The following is a 14,562-nucleotide window of genomic DNA, read 5'->3' on the forward strand; positions in this document are numbered from 1 at the left end:
TGGTGGACTAATAATAAGACATCTAAAGGAATCCACTGGAGCACGTGGAATGCGCTTTGTTTACCGAAGGCTTATGGTGGGCTGGGCTTCCGTGATCTTTGTTTGTTTAACAAAGCCCTTTTAGCCAAGCAAGTTTGGAGAATTTTTACTCAGCCCGATTGCCTCATTTCAAAAGTTTTTAAAGCTCGTTATTTTTCATTATCTGATATATTTTCTGCTAAAGTTGGGTCTTACCCTTCTTTTACCTGGAGGAGCATCTGTAACGCCAAGGATATGTTCGATGATTGTCTTCTGTGGCGGATAAGCAATGGGGCGAAGGTGAATATTTGGAATGACCCCTGGATACCGGGTCCTGAAAATGGTCGTTTGTTAGTTCAGTCTATAAATATTAACTGGTCCATTATTGATCAGTTATTAAATGGAGATTCTGGTACCTGGAACAAGGAAGTGATTTATAAACTATTTGATGATGAGTAAGCTTGGCGTATCCTCAACATCCCCCTTGCTGGGCGTGGGACTTTAGATATGCTCGTTCGGTGGCATGATGTATTCGAGAAGTACTCAGTGAAGAGCGGGTACAGATCTTTACTTACAAAGGTAATCCAACATACAGACAGAAATCGCCATACAATTGATAATTACAAAAAAAATTACATCGATTTGGGATCTTCAGATCCCTACTAAGATAAAAATTCATCTTTGGCGCATCCTTAAGGACTATGTGCCTCATTTTTTGAATCTGGTTCAAAGGAGACTGCGTGTTGATTCCGCCTGCCCCTTGTGTAAGGCGGTACCGAAGGATTCACACAATTTATTATGGCACTGCAATGTCCTGTGACAACTCTGGCATCACCTGCAACTCTCTCTAGACTTCAGCATTAATATCTCGGATGGAAAAATAAATTTTGTAAGTACATTTCTTGCAGTGGATATGAACCCTAAGAAACTCATTACTATCTCTTTGTGGGCCCTTTGGTGTAAACGAAATAAGCTGGTTAACGAAGGCCTAAATTTTGATTTACATAAAATTGTGGGCTTTATGCAGAGTTATGTCCAGGATTCAAGTTCTTGTAAAGTAAAAAGTCTTTCCCTTGTTATGTAAAGGAACATTTTGTGGAGACCTCCTAAGTCTGGGGTTATTAAGCTAAATTTTGACGCCTCTTTTACGAGTAACACAAATATTTCTATCTCAGCAGTGTTAGCTAGAGTTTTAGAAAATCATATTATAGGTGATTGCACTTATCCGTTGTTAGATGTAGCAGATGCTTTTGTGGCTGAGGCGATAGCATGTGAGACGGCTTTTTCCTTCGCTTTGGATATGGGTTTTAGGAAAGTCATCCTGGAAGGAGATTCTCCTACAGTTATCAAGAAATTAAACTCAAACATAGTTGATAGATCTGTCCTCAGTCCTATTTCTCAGCACATTTGTTTTTTAGCTGGATTTTTTGAAGAGGTTACTTACCTTTTTATTCCCAAAGAGGCAAATAAGTCAGCCCATGAGTTGGCAATGGATGGCCAGAATCGGTAATTGCCACGCTTCTGGGTTGAAGAGGCACATTGTTTTGTTGTTGAGGCGATGGAGTCGGATCGATCTAAATGGTTTCATCGTTACTAAAATTGTTGTGGGCTTTGAAGCTTGGAGAAGGTTCTTAGAATCTCCTTGGTTTATTTTCAAAGTACTCCTTATTCTGACTTTTAGAGTTTTGCAAGATTTTGGTTATTTCGGAAGTTTTCTGCTGGTATTCTTTTGGGTTTCCTTGGCTATGGCTTTGGTTTTGTGGCTGGTTTGTTTTCATCGGTCTCTTGACGGTCTATCTCCTTTTTTTACTTTTTGGTTTTGTTTTGTTTGGGTACTTTTATTGTTGTTTTGATGTTTCTGTACCTCTTGCCAGACTTTTTCTTGAGCCACTCATCCGTATTTATTGAATATCAGCTTTATTTAAAAAAAATAAATATTTAAAAAATGAATGGTATGATTTAAAAATAATAATAATTTACATAATAGCACACGTATAGTCAATAAATAAACGTAAAATTAATAATTTACTTATTCCTAGTATATATAATTTAATAACAAGTGCATCATCATCCACAATTTTCTTGTATCATGTAAAAAATATTGTACATTAAATAAAAAATAATCTATTATAACTTCTTATCTCTAGTTGCTTAACCATGTCTTCTTATTCATGAGTGTTGAGATAACACCATATAGCAAATCGATCAAGAAAATATAACAAGATAGTAGAATTAAATAAAGAATCATGTAAAAAACATGTATATTCCTCGCAATATTGCTCACCATTTATAATGAGATTATTAAAAATTATATCGAGATCCAACATTTGTTGTGGATCATCGAGTTTTATATGCCTCTACAGATACCCTGATGTGGTGGAGAGACGTATTGTTATACTATTATACGTATACTTCGGTGCCTTAGCGTAGTGTAGTTAATGCTCAAACGAGTAATCTGGTATGGTATAGTTACCCATGTATTTGAATCTGTTCACTTGAGTTCATCAGACTAAATGATTAATGAAAAGTGAAAATGGCAATAGAATGATATAAGTTTGATATCCAAATGGTTAAATGTTGATTTGATTATGAGAATGGTATTGAAATATTGATTTTAAGTGAATTGGATTTATATATGTTTGAATTACTATATGATGTGGTTATATGTAAACTCACTGTAATGATATGTGATTTGCCATGTTTAGGCAAACTTTGCCAAGCTAAGTAGCTTGTTGTGTTTAAATTCAAAATGAGGTAAATTTTTGTTTAATGCCTATGAACTTATTAAGCATACAATATGCTTACCCTGTTGTTTCCCATTTTCCTTGTAGATTGTCACTTTGCGGAACGTGCCAAGCGGATCTTCCAAAAGCTCACACTATCCCATTTTTGAATCAGTAGTTTTTCAATCGTTTAAAGTTCAATTTTGTGGCATGCGTATAACTTGAAATGATAGTTTTAGCTTGAAACCTTTATATTGCATGACATTGGCAATGCTTGTTCGCAAGTTGTGGTTGAGTTATGCATGGAACTTAAACTAGTATGATTAAAGAAAGATTGACATAGATTGGGAGTTAATTGTTGAATGGCTAATTGGTTGGATGAATGAATTATAATTAAAAAGGTTGAAATGGTATGATTTGGGGCTAAATTGAAATTATATTGAAATGATTGAATTTAAATGGTTAAATGAATTGTTTCAGTATGAATTAGGAATGTTTTGGTGCAAGTAAGATTAGCTAATTATGCACAATTTGTTAAATGGCGTGGAAGCTTTGAAATAGGTACCAAATGACTCAAAATTTGCCAAAAATAGAGTCCATGTTCCAATGAGCACTCTTCCTCATCGCAACATCGATCGATAGTGAGTCACATCACAACGCCGAGTGGCCTGAGGTCATGTGACACCCCGAAATTGGGGTTAGAATGATCAAAGTTTACAAGGGAGTCAATGGTCACTGCTAGACTTATATGATTTTCTTTGTGATTTAAAGTTAACAATGAGATTGGTGGTTCAATGGTTAAGCTTATATATACCCTTTGGTCTTGTATTCAAATCTTAGTGTAAGCAATAAGGAACTTATTTTTTTATATCAAGGTTTCTTAAAATTAGGCAGTTTTAAGTGTTTGTTCGAAATTTCAATTGACTGTAAAAGGGTCATACTTTTACGTCGTATTACTTCAAAATTAAGATTACTAAGTCCATTTTAGGTTCAAAGCTAGTACATAAGCATTTTTATCCGGTTTTAAGATAACTGAATGACATTTTGTTTTGAGCTATCTCAGTGGCCATTGTGACCTCCAGAATCTGGTCGAAACTTCTAGGCCGGGTATGGGGTGTTACAGGTCACGACATGATAAACTGGTCTGCGACTTTACGACGTGGAGGAGGTGATGTCACGACGTCGACTTTGAAATTTTAAAACTTTTCAATTTGATCATATTTCATGCTCGGGTTAACAAAAGAGATTTGTTAAGCTCAATTAAGACTCGTATTTGATTGTATATCATAATGTAAGTGTGTTTAACATATAATTGTATGTTTGAATGATTATATTACTGTATAATTGATTGTATTTGCTCCGGCAATGAATGTAACATCTTATAGCTCGGATTTGGTGATCAAGTCGAGCGAGGGATATTACAGGTTAGGACTCAATTTTCAAAATTTGAAAAGTACAAGGACTATAATTAACGAAGTTTAAAAGTACAGGAACTAAAAATGATTAAATAAAATTAAAAGGATTAAACCCACGACTTTTGTAAAATACAGTGACTAATAGTAGAATTTAACCTTATTTTTTAATAATTTTATCTAGGGGTAAGTAAAACTCGATTCAATTAAAAAAACAAATTTTGTTTGAATTTTGAGTTAACCAAATTGAGTTATTTGAATTATTCGAGTAAACTCGAATAAGTAATTTAAGTTTCAAGTTCGAGTCGAGGTGAACATTACAATTTGAATAAATCGAACAATTCGAATAACATATTGGTGTAAACACTCATTTGGTCCCTATCATTTTTGAAAATGAGCAAATTGGTCTCTTTCTCAACATAAATTTAAAAAAAAATCAAAATAATTTTCAAAATTTTAAAATAACTTTTAAATTTCAAAAATATTTATAAAAATCCAAAATATATATTTAAAAATATATATTTTTTAAATTTTTTTAAAATAATATATAAAGAAAGTTAAAAATTTAAATTATTCTAAAATGATAATTTTGGGACCTAAATAAGTTAATTAATGATTCAAGTTTATTATACTAAAAGTATCTTAAATCTTTTTATTATTTTACTTTGAAAAAGTTCTCAAATATATATGATTTCAAATTTATATGCTTTAACATGTAATTAGTTATACTGTAACAAGATTTTAATTTGACATGTTTAATTTTTTAAGTTAACTCGAACAATTTCACGCGAATTTCATTTCACTCGACTTAATTTAAAAAAATTTAAAATCAAGTCAGAATGATAAAATAAGACTCGATAATTTAATTAATTCAAAAAAATTTTGACTTGAATTTTTTTATTATTTGCATTGACAAAAGGTTTCATATAATATTTTTTAAACAAAAATATTATAATTATATTAATTTTGGTGGTGGGTAATGGCTTTTTTATTTTTATATTTAAATTTAGTTATTTCGAAGTAGTTAATTACTGTTAATTAAATTTGTAGACCATGAATCATAAATAGATACCAAAATCTTAAGAGGTGATGATATTTTGAAACATGGTTCATTATCTTAAAACATGATTCTATAATTTCGAGATTTCAAATTTCAAAATTGAACTTCGAAAATAGAAAACATATCTTAACATATGACTTCATTATCTAAAACATTACCCTGCATTTTGCTTTTCCTGCTAGTATAACTAAATCACATCTAGATTGTTCATAGCCGAGTGCCCCGGAATTGAACCAATAGCTTTTGTCACCGGAACCATAGGATCATTCTCTAATTTCGTTTAATTTTTGGGCTTGCTTTAATCTTCAAGACCCATTACGCTATACCAGATTTGAGCATCTGGGTCTTGATTTTTATCGACACAAACAACAACTGAATGTTTAGATTTATCCAATCTTGAGTTAACAGGCGTGGCCTTGAACTATATAAGGCCAGGGCTTGAGAAAGTTATCTGGGCTAACTCCAAAGCTCTGCTGCCTTGGGTTTTCTCATTATTTGTCCAAGTTGATAAATATAAAAATGAAGTAGCAACTCTAAGTCCATAGCTTGTTCTAGCGACGCCAGCACCAACCTCACCACACCTCTCTCTGTCTCGAACCCTAAGCTCTCTGTTTGGCTTCCAATGGATTCTGTCCAAACAAATCTTAATGATCCCCAATCTTTTTCTGCGCAAACCCTAAATTCATACAACCAAAACCCTCCTCCGCCTCCATCTCAGACATTCGACTCCGATCCTGTCCTTGAACACAACAACGCCAACAACGGTGCCCTGTCTAATCCTGATGCCCATTCCAATACTATTAACAATACTTATTCATTTAAACCCGACATCCACAAGCCTCTACTGTCGGAAAATGGGTTAACTAACACCCATAGCGGTACCACAGACAAGGATTATTCTGGCGGGGAAGAGGAGACCACCAGCAGAAGGCGAAGGAGGAGCCGCTGGGACCCGCCCTCCAATTCCAACAACCACCAGACAGGTAATGATGAGTCTGCCTCTGGAACCAAGAAGAGGAAGTCCCGGTGGGCAGATGATGAGCCCAAGCCCGTGATTCAGCTCCCTGATTTTATGAAGGATTTCACTGGAGGTATCCAATTTGATCCTGAGATTCAAGCTTTGAATAGTAGGCTGCTAGAGATTAGTAGGATGCTTCAATCTGGATTGCCTTTGGATGATAGACCTGAGGGAGCTAGGTCTCCTTCGCCTGAACCTATATATGATAATTTGGGAATTAGGATTAACACCAGGGAATACCGGGCAAGAGAGAGATTGACCAAAGAACGACAAGAAATTATATCTCAGATTCTTAAGAAGAATCCTGCGTTTAAGCCACCAGCTGACTATAGGCCACCAAAGCTTCAGAAGAAGCTTTATATACCCATGAAAGAATACCCAGGCTACAATTTCATCGGCTTGATTATTGGGCCTAGAGGGAATACCCAAAAGAGGATGGAGAAGGAAACGGGTGCAAAGATTGTAATTAGGGGTAAAGGTTCCGTGAAGGAAGGTAGGCTGCAGCAGAAGAGAGATTTGAAGCCTGATCCTGCAGAGAACGAGGACTTGCATGTTTTGGTTGAGGCCGAAACACAAGAATCACTTGATGCTGCTGCAGCAATGGTGGAAAAGCTCTTGCAGCCTGTAGATGAAGTATTAAATGAGCATAAGAGGCAACAGTTGAGGGAACTTGCTGCATTGAATGGAACAATAAGAGATGAAGAGTATTGTAGATTGTGTGGTGAGCCTGGGCACCGTCAATATGCATGTCCTTCTCGCACCTCAACCTTTAAGAGTGATGTTTTATGTAAGATTTGTGGTGATGGTGGGCATCCAACAATCGATTGTCCAATGAAGGGAACTACAGGGAAGAAAATGGATGATGAATATCAGAATTTCTTGGCTGAGCTAGGTGGTACTGTCCCTGATTCAGCTAACAAGCAAAACTCTTCGTCAGTCAGTTCTGGAAGCAATCCTCCTTGGGCTAGCAGCACTGGAGGTGCTGGAAGTGCACACCCTGGCTTAGGTTCCAATGCTGTTAAGCCCCCCAAAGAATATGATGATACTAATTTGTACATTGGATACTTGCCTCCCAGTCTTGATGATGATGGTTTGATTAGTTTGTTTTCAGCTTATGGTGATATTGTGATGGCAAAGGTAATCAAGGACCGGGTTACTGGACTGAGTAAAGGGTATGGTTTTGTGAAGTATGCTAGTGTTGACATGGCAAACAATGCTATTAAGGGAATGAATGGTAGTCTTCTAGAGGGAAGAACCATTGCTGTGAGAGTTGCTGGCAAGCCACCACAACCTGCAGTGCCTCCTGGTCCACCCACATTGTCAATGCCCAGTTACCCTGTCTCTAGTCAGCCAGTTGGTGCCTATCCATCACGACAATTTACAACTGGAGGTCCTATTCCTAATGCTGCTTCTGCTAGTTATGCAGGAAATCCAGTTCCATGGGGACCACCAGTTCCTCCTCCTCCCCCTTATGCCCCTTATGCCCCTCCTCCCCCTCCTCCTCCTGGCTCAACCATTTATCCTCCTGTTCATGGTCAGCCTATGCCACCTTATGGTTTGCAATATCCCCCACAAATGCAGACGGTTCCTCCTGGTGTTCCACCTCCACCTCAACCTGTGACTTCTAGTGAAACAGCACAAAGTTTTCCACCAGGAGTGCAATCTGAAAATAGCACCTCTGCCCCAGCTATGCCAGCTAATATCTACGGGAACTCAATGACTGCAATGCCTCCAAATTCGCAATCTGCATATCCTACATCTTCATTAGGTTACTCTTCTTATTACAATGCAGTTCCTCCCCCTCCCCCTCCCCCTCCTCCGCTACCTACATCTTCCACAGATAATTCTCAGAGCCTTAGTAATGTCCCTTGGGCTCCAAATCCTCTTTTGACTCCGGCAGCATCCTCTGGAGAGAAAACAACCTATGGTGCAGATACTGAGTATGAGAAGTTCATGGCAGAGATGAAGTGATGCAAATTTACACCATTGATGGTTATATGCGGAGAGGTAATGTGTTAAACATGTTTTCTTCATCTATGGTCATGTGCTTTTTTCTTATTTTATTTTCTTTTTTAACAAACCATCACTTAACTATCTGAATACTTTTAACAGTGCCATGTGGTTCTGGTATGACCATACAAGCCAACTGCTCATCTGTATATATGGCAATGTGTTTTTTTTGGTCGCTGCAGTTGCAAAATTTTGGTTACTTATAAGAAAGTTAGAGCCTAAGATTAATAGTGCTTTTCTTTAGTTTATATTGTGTGCATTAAAAAAGAAACTGATCTAAAATAAGGAATTCTGTCAATCCATGATCAGGGTTTGTAATAGGAGTTTTCAACTGATTGTTTCTTATCTTTACACCTTTCACTATTTAACTTTTCTTTTAACCATCCATACCATTTTATCTTGGTAATCTCATGTGGCTTTTATATATTTGAAAAGGAAATAAGTGTTCAAGCCAGTCTTCTTCTAATGACTTAGAATTGTTGGACATGGAATATTTGGAAAGGAAACAAATATGTGTCATGTTAAAGATTATAGTTTAACAATATAGTGCAGTGATGGGTTATGATATTGCTTGGACCTCACAGTATCTGCATATTTCCTATGGGAAAATGCCTTCTGCTTTTGGGTTTCGCATATAAATGCTACCGATTTTATCTTCCAAGTCTCCTGTTATTTTATGTTTACATTCTTAACCGTTTCCCTTGTTATTATTACATAATTTACAGGACTGATGTTTCTTGGAGCTCTTGTGAACCTGATTTCTTACCTCTTGCCATGACTTTGTTGGAAGTTTGGGACTCACATCTTTAACCTTCCTGTACTGTTATGATATTTGCAGAGACTTGGATACAAGTTCAGTTCATGAGGTTGCATTCTGAAAAGGCCGTTCAAATTTTATTAATATGAAATATTCAATCAACCTGTAGGACTTGGTTTTATGTTCTATGAATTCACATTGGGTTTCTGTTTTTCGTCTGATTGCTAGTGTTACTATGGTTCCATTTTGTCAAGCTGTTTTCCACAAATGGTTCCTGACATTTCTTGTTATTATGTTTACTTCTCTCGGGGATTGTTTAACAGCTTTTTCAATTAGTTTAGCATATTATGCTATTTCCTGGTTATAATGCCCTTTATTTGTAAGGTTAAATTTGCCTAGTTGCTGTGCCTGGAAGCTTTCTAGCATTTGTCGTTTCTGTTTGTTGGAGGTAATTTGTTAATATTAAGGATGCAGGATTATGTTCTCTCTATTATATGTATTTGTGTGTGTGTGTTTTCTATGATTCTATTTGTCTTTATATTACACTGATGTATCTTCTAAGTTCAGATCTGGCTGGTGAAAGAAACCACGTCTTTATAGCCACTGGGTTTTTAATTTTGTCTTTTATGCTTCTTGAGCGGAGAAATAGCTCCCATGATTGCAGTTTGTGTGGGAAAGAGAATGACAAGTGTTTGATTCATCAATAGAGGTTGTATGTGGTCCAACTTAAAGTTGGATAGTTGTAAATTTAAGAAGTTTGATTTATGCCTTTTGAGTAATCGTTCATCTCTTCATATTTCTTTAAGCATACGACATATTAGGACAAAGAAGAGCATTCGTTGAACTAGTAATACTTCTCTAATAGGTTTTGGTTGTTCTAATTGACTACTTAAGTTAGATGTTAACACTCTCAATAGCTATTATCTATTGACTGCTTAAGTTAGATGTTACTCCGTCTCTTCATCTTTCTTTAAGTATCCTTGTCCGACAAATGTTATGACATGGTTAAGGGGGTATGATCTTTCCTGATATATGGAAAAACTTAGTAAGGAACACTCACATTTCGGTGCAGGCAACTTAGGCTATTATGATCCTAGTCATGGCAAATTGACTTTTGGAATCTGTAAAACTTGGTTTGGTCTTCAGTGAAGAACTGACATGATGATTATAAAGCTCCGATAAGCTGATTACCTATTATATGATCCACTATACATAACCTTAATGTGTTTTCAACTGTTGGATTGCAGATTTCGTTGCATTATTTATTTTCCTTATTCAAGTTTTACTTTTTACTTTCTTTTAACATTATATAATTTTCATGGCAACTTACTTTTTATGTATCAGACCATTTCATTTACTGTGCTACATAGATTAGGTTTAAACTGTGTTGGTGTAACCTAACCCAGGATGCTTTTAACATTCATGCACTGCCTCAAAATAAAATAGTGATATGTACTTGCTGCAGTTTTTTACTAATGGAGCATAGTATTGCTAGTCCCTTCTCCGTCTTTTAATAATTTAAAATTGTTGGTGATGCATTACTGACCTTATGTTTCTAAAACTTTAGAATTGGTGCCTGGTTTGTAAGGTGAATACTATTTCTTATGTACTTGCTTTTCTGGGGAATTCATTGATGATAAAATATTGAGACTGACTTTTCCATTCTTTATCTTTAGTTTCACATGTTGGTGTGCTTATATTCCGTGTCAATACTGATTAACCACTTGGGTTTTTTCTTTTGCCTTTTTCTTTTTTGCTTGGTATTTGTGATGCTGGAGATACTTTTAGACAAAGATTAATCTGCATATTGCAATGTCTTTTAATTATGGTGAAACTAGTAAACCATCGGTTTACCTTATCCTGGATTTTTCATTCTGTAATCCTGGTAGGCTAAATACCGAGGCAGACAGCCTCATCCACATTTTTTTTGACCACCTTATCTGACCTTGTTATTTTGTTGAGTAAGTTGGTCAGGGTTTGCATGTTTTGAGATAATGGGATGTTTTGCAAGGTATGTGTTGCTGTCAGAAGTTTTTGTGGACTCCAATGAAAGCTTTTTGGTATATCGGCTAGTACTGGCCTAGCTTCATGGTCTTCAATAGAATGAATGGCGTTGTTCCCATTTTGTGTGTACTGTTAGGAGAGTGTTGGTGTAGTGTGCTTATATACTGGAGTTCAGAATTTTTGTACAATCTGTTAGCTGCTTAGTGGTGCTTGTTGTTGGATCTCATATATATCAAGTGTCCAGAAGTTGGTTATTGTATATGATATAATTCATTGTTTTTCTCTTAGATGAGTGGAAATCCTTGTGTTTTGTACCGTGGATCTGGTTTTCTGGACAGCATTGAGACAACCTTGAAGTTAATTACACCTGTGGCTTATTCTTTTTATGACGTCAATTATATTACCATTATAATCATAGCACAATTTGATGATAATGAGGCTTATATGCCCAAATAAATTGCCAACAATAATTACTTTGCAGGTCTTATATTATTCCTCTGGGTATTTTTTGCTAGTAGTAAAGGTCTTGCCCTAATCGGTGGCAAGAAGGCTGTCTTAGGTCTTTCCTCTGAAAAGCTGGTCCCGAATCCTCATTTGAACATATATGCTTTAGGTGGCTGATTTTATCAAACCAATTAAGCTATCCAGACGCAACATTTATTTCCTTCTCAGTATATATAAACTTTTATTTTTGTTTACTATAATGTTGCTCTGTACCCCCCAATTGCTTTTTTCCCCCCCTGAAAGCTGGTCCCGAATCCTCATTTGGGCATGAAATATGGTTTAGGTGTCTTTATCAAACCAACCAAGTTTTCCTTACGGAACTTTTATACCCTTTTCCGTATATATTAACTTTTATTCTTGTTTAACCATAATGTCGTCTTTATTCTAATGAAAAAAATCAAGCAATGCTTTTGTGGCCGGGAAGCGCTTCTAGATTTAAAGATCAGGGTAGTTGAGGTCTTGCGGACTGGTATTTTGAATTACATTTACAAATACAGTAGGCACAGTTACTTTGGAGTTGATGCCTGGAAAGCTTACATATCTCATAAGAAAAGTAGCACAAGTATGTTTAAATGGATTCTGGACTATATAGGAGGCTCTCCTATCCCTCAGTCCTTGAAGAAGTTTTGATGCATTCAATCGTAGTGTGTCTGTCAATCGTCAATTAAGGAGCTTTTTCTAATATCAGATTTCAGATGTGATGTGAGGATGGTTACAATGTTAATATTATCAAGTATTTTTTTAAAAAATTTACAAGGTTAAAAGAACATCCTAATGTATCATTTTTTATTGTTTAAAAAAAATAAAAAGAGAGTAGAGAATTCAATTAAAAAAAGAAGGTCCAACTAGAGAACCCGATTTAAGGTTAGATTGTGATTGAAAAGTGTTTTTAGAACAAGAAAAGGTAGAAAAATTGTGAAAAAAATGTGTTCATTAATTTTTAGTGTTTTCCATTGTTGTTAAAAATAGCGGTTTTTTTAGATATGATAGTAGAAAAGTAAAAAATTAGTTAATTTATATGATATTTAAATAATTTAATACAATTATACATGAAGTATAAATTTTAACTTTTAAGTAATTAATAAAATTATTTTTAAAAATTGATGATATATAAATTATTTTTAAAAAGTTAAATATAATAATATATAAGATTTAAAAATTTAACTTAATAATAAATGATATGTAAATGATTTATTCTAATGATACATAAATAAAAATATTTTGATAATTTTCAATTTCAGACAAAAGTTAAAAGTTAAAGACATTTAAATTTCTTTTGCATTAAAAGTGCTTTTCGGCCGCAATAAAAGTTGCACCCTTAATCCATTCTAACAGTATCTCCTGAATCAGGAAGAGGAGTCGTCCTAGTTATAGAGTCCACACAGGAGCATTTGTTCAAAATTTTTGTTTTTCTGACTTAGAGAATCATCAAAAGTACTTACCACCTTTTAGCATCCCCCAGTATCTTTTTGTTGGTGCACTCATTCTTGGCTCTCTACTAGTGAAGACCGGATTTTGTTAAGATTTTAAGAAGTCGAGGGAATGGATAAAGCTCGAATTTACAAGCAGCAAGTGTTAAAATAGAATAAAAGAAATGCGTAACGAAGTTCATGATAGTGTTATTCTTTCTATTATTGAAAACCTGCCACAAGTATTTAAGATTGCTTGAGAAATTAGGAATTTGTACCTACTTCTACTGGTGCAATTAAATGTCCAGCTTTATGATCCTTATAATGAAGAATTATATACTTTGCTATAAGACTGATAGTTTCCAACATGGCCCTTTCCAAGAATCTGCCATCTTGGACATGTTGCAAGGTTTGGGCCTTAGGACATCGTAACTCTTGAAAGAGTCATAGAAAGTGTTCAAAACGTTGAGCGAATGATGCAAGAAGATCACGAAAAAGACAAATTCAAAAAGCCTTGCAGCATGAGACCTGACCTGGAAAATTTTGGAATGATCTATGTATGATTTGCCGGTGTCCAACGTTAGTTTCATATTATTCGTGGTGCCTCGTCAAGTTAATGTAATCACTCGTAAAGAATGACTCAATGAGGTTCGCCAGTGTCTTACCTTAATGCTATGCCATGTTTTCCCTTGGTGTTACTCCAAGTAAGGCCAAGTTGTCGTGAAGGTAAGCGCCTCGCCGCCAAAATTACTAAGTTACAATTTAAATTTTTTATTTCCTTTATAGCTCGTCAAAGTTGCTAATGCCTCATATTGTGCTTGTCTTTGAAGTTAGTTAAAAGTGACATGTAACAAAAAGGAGTCTTGTAGTATTATGATATTTTGTGGTGGAATTAGATGTTATAAATGGTCATTTTGATGTTATATGATATGCTTGATATTTTGGTGTTTAAGCTTGTAAATATGATAAGTGATGCATATATATAATACTTGAAATAGTTGAGATTTTGATTGTGTTGGTGACTAGGTTGTTTGATTATTTACATGTGGTACCAATGAGAGTACATTGGTTAGTTGATGGAAATAGGTTGTAAACGTGTGATTTTGCTAGGTTTTGGTTAAATGTGGTACCTTTGAATGGCATATTCGTTAGATGAATTATGATATTTGAAATGACATGTTTTGGTGTATTTGAATGATGTTTAAATCACTTGAATGTATGCTCAAATGGTATGGTTGATTAGGGATGGTTTGGCCTTGAAAGAGCATGTTTTTAGGGTCAAAATATGAACCACATAGGATTTGGGATTTAGGGTTTGAAATTTAAGGCTTACATAATTCGTTTTCCCACATTATACTAAAACCCTAAAACCATGAAAGCAGGGAGGCAACACACTGAGTGATCCATTGTTTTAGCGCCACTGTCTAATTTTCCAATTTATATGTAATTTGAAAATTGAAATGCTAAACCCTAAAAACAATACACCCTAATTGTATCTATAATTTATATCTTCCATTCAGGTTCTCATTATTCACGGTTTATGGTTTAAGATTTTAGAGTTTAAAGTTTAAGATTCGGGGTTCAGGGTTGGGGGTTTGAGGATCAGGGATTAGGATTTGGGGTTTAGAGTTTAAAATTTTAAGGGTT

The 14,562-nt window shown here is 35.1% G+C and overlaps 1 protein-coding gene across 2 annotated transcripts; it reads left to right on the top strand.

The window, feature by feature from the left end:
* The first annotated feature begins 5,740 nt into the window (after window positions 1-5,740).
* Window positions 5,741-9,362, top strand: LOC107931452 (splicing factor-like protein 1). Of its 2 annotated transcripts, none has more exons than XM_041101507.1 (2): window positions 5,741-8,238; window positions 9,080-9,362. In XM_041101507.1, exon 1 carries the CDS (start codon window positions 5,836-5,838, stop codon window positions 8,200-8,202), a length of 2,367 nt encoding a protein of 788 aa, XP_040957441.1. In that variant the 5' UTR covers window positions 5,741-5,835; the 3' UTR covers window positions 8,203-8,238; window positions 9,080-9,362. The 2 variants fall into 2 exon arrangements, with proteins under 2 accessions (XP_040957441.1, XP_016718819.1); XM_016863330.2 differs by having other exon boundaries at window positions 5,742-8,238; window positions 8,967-9,362.
* The last annotated feature ends 5,200 nt before the right edge of the window (window positions 9,363-14,562 follow it).

The sequence above is a fragment of the Gossypium hirsutum genome, chromosome D09 (genome assembly GCF_007990345.1).
Source record: "Gossypium hirsutum isolate 1008001.06 chromosome D09, Gossypium_hirsutum_v2.1, whole genome shotgun sequence".
NCBI classification, from domain to species: domain Eukaryota; kingdom Viridiplantae; phylum Streptophyta; class Magnoliopsida; order Malvales; family Malvaceae; genus Gossypium; species Gossypium hirsutum.

Coding starts and splice junctions, on each gene's coding strand:
- LOC107931452 (XM_041101507.1), top strand. CDS start 5,836: ATGGATTCTGTCCAAACAAATCTTAATGATCCCCAATCTTTTTCTGCG.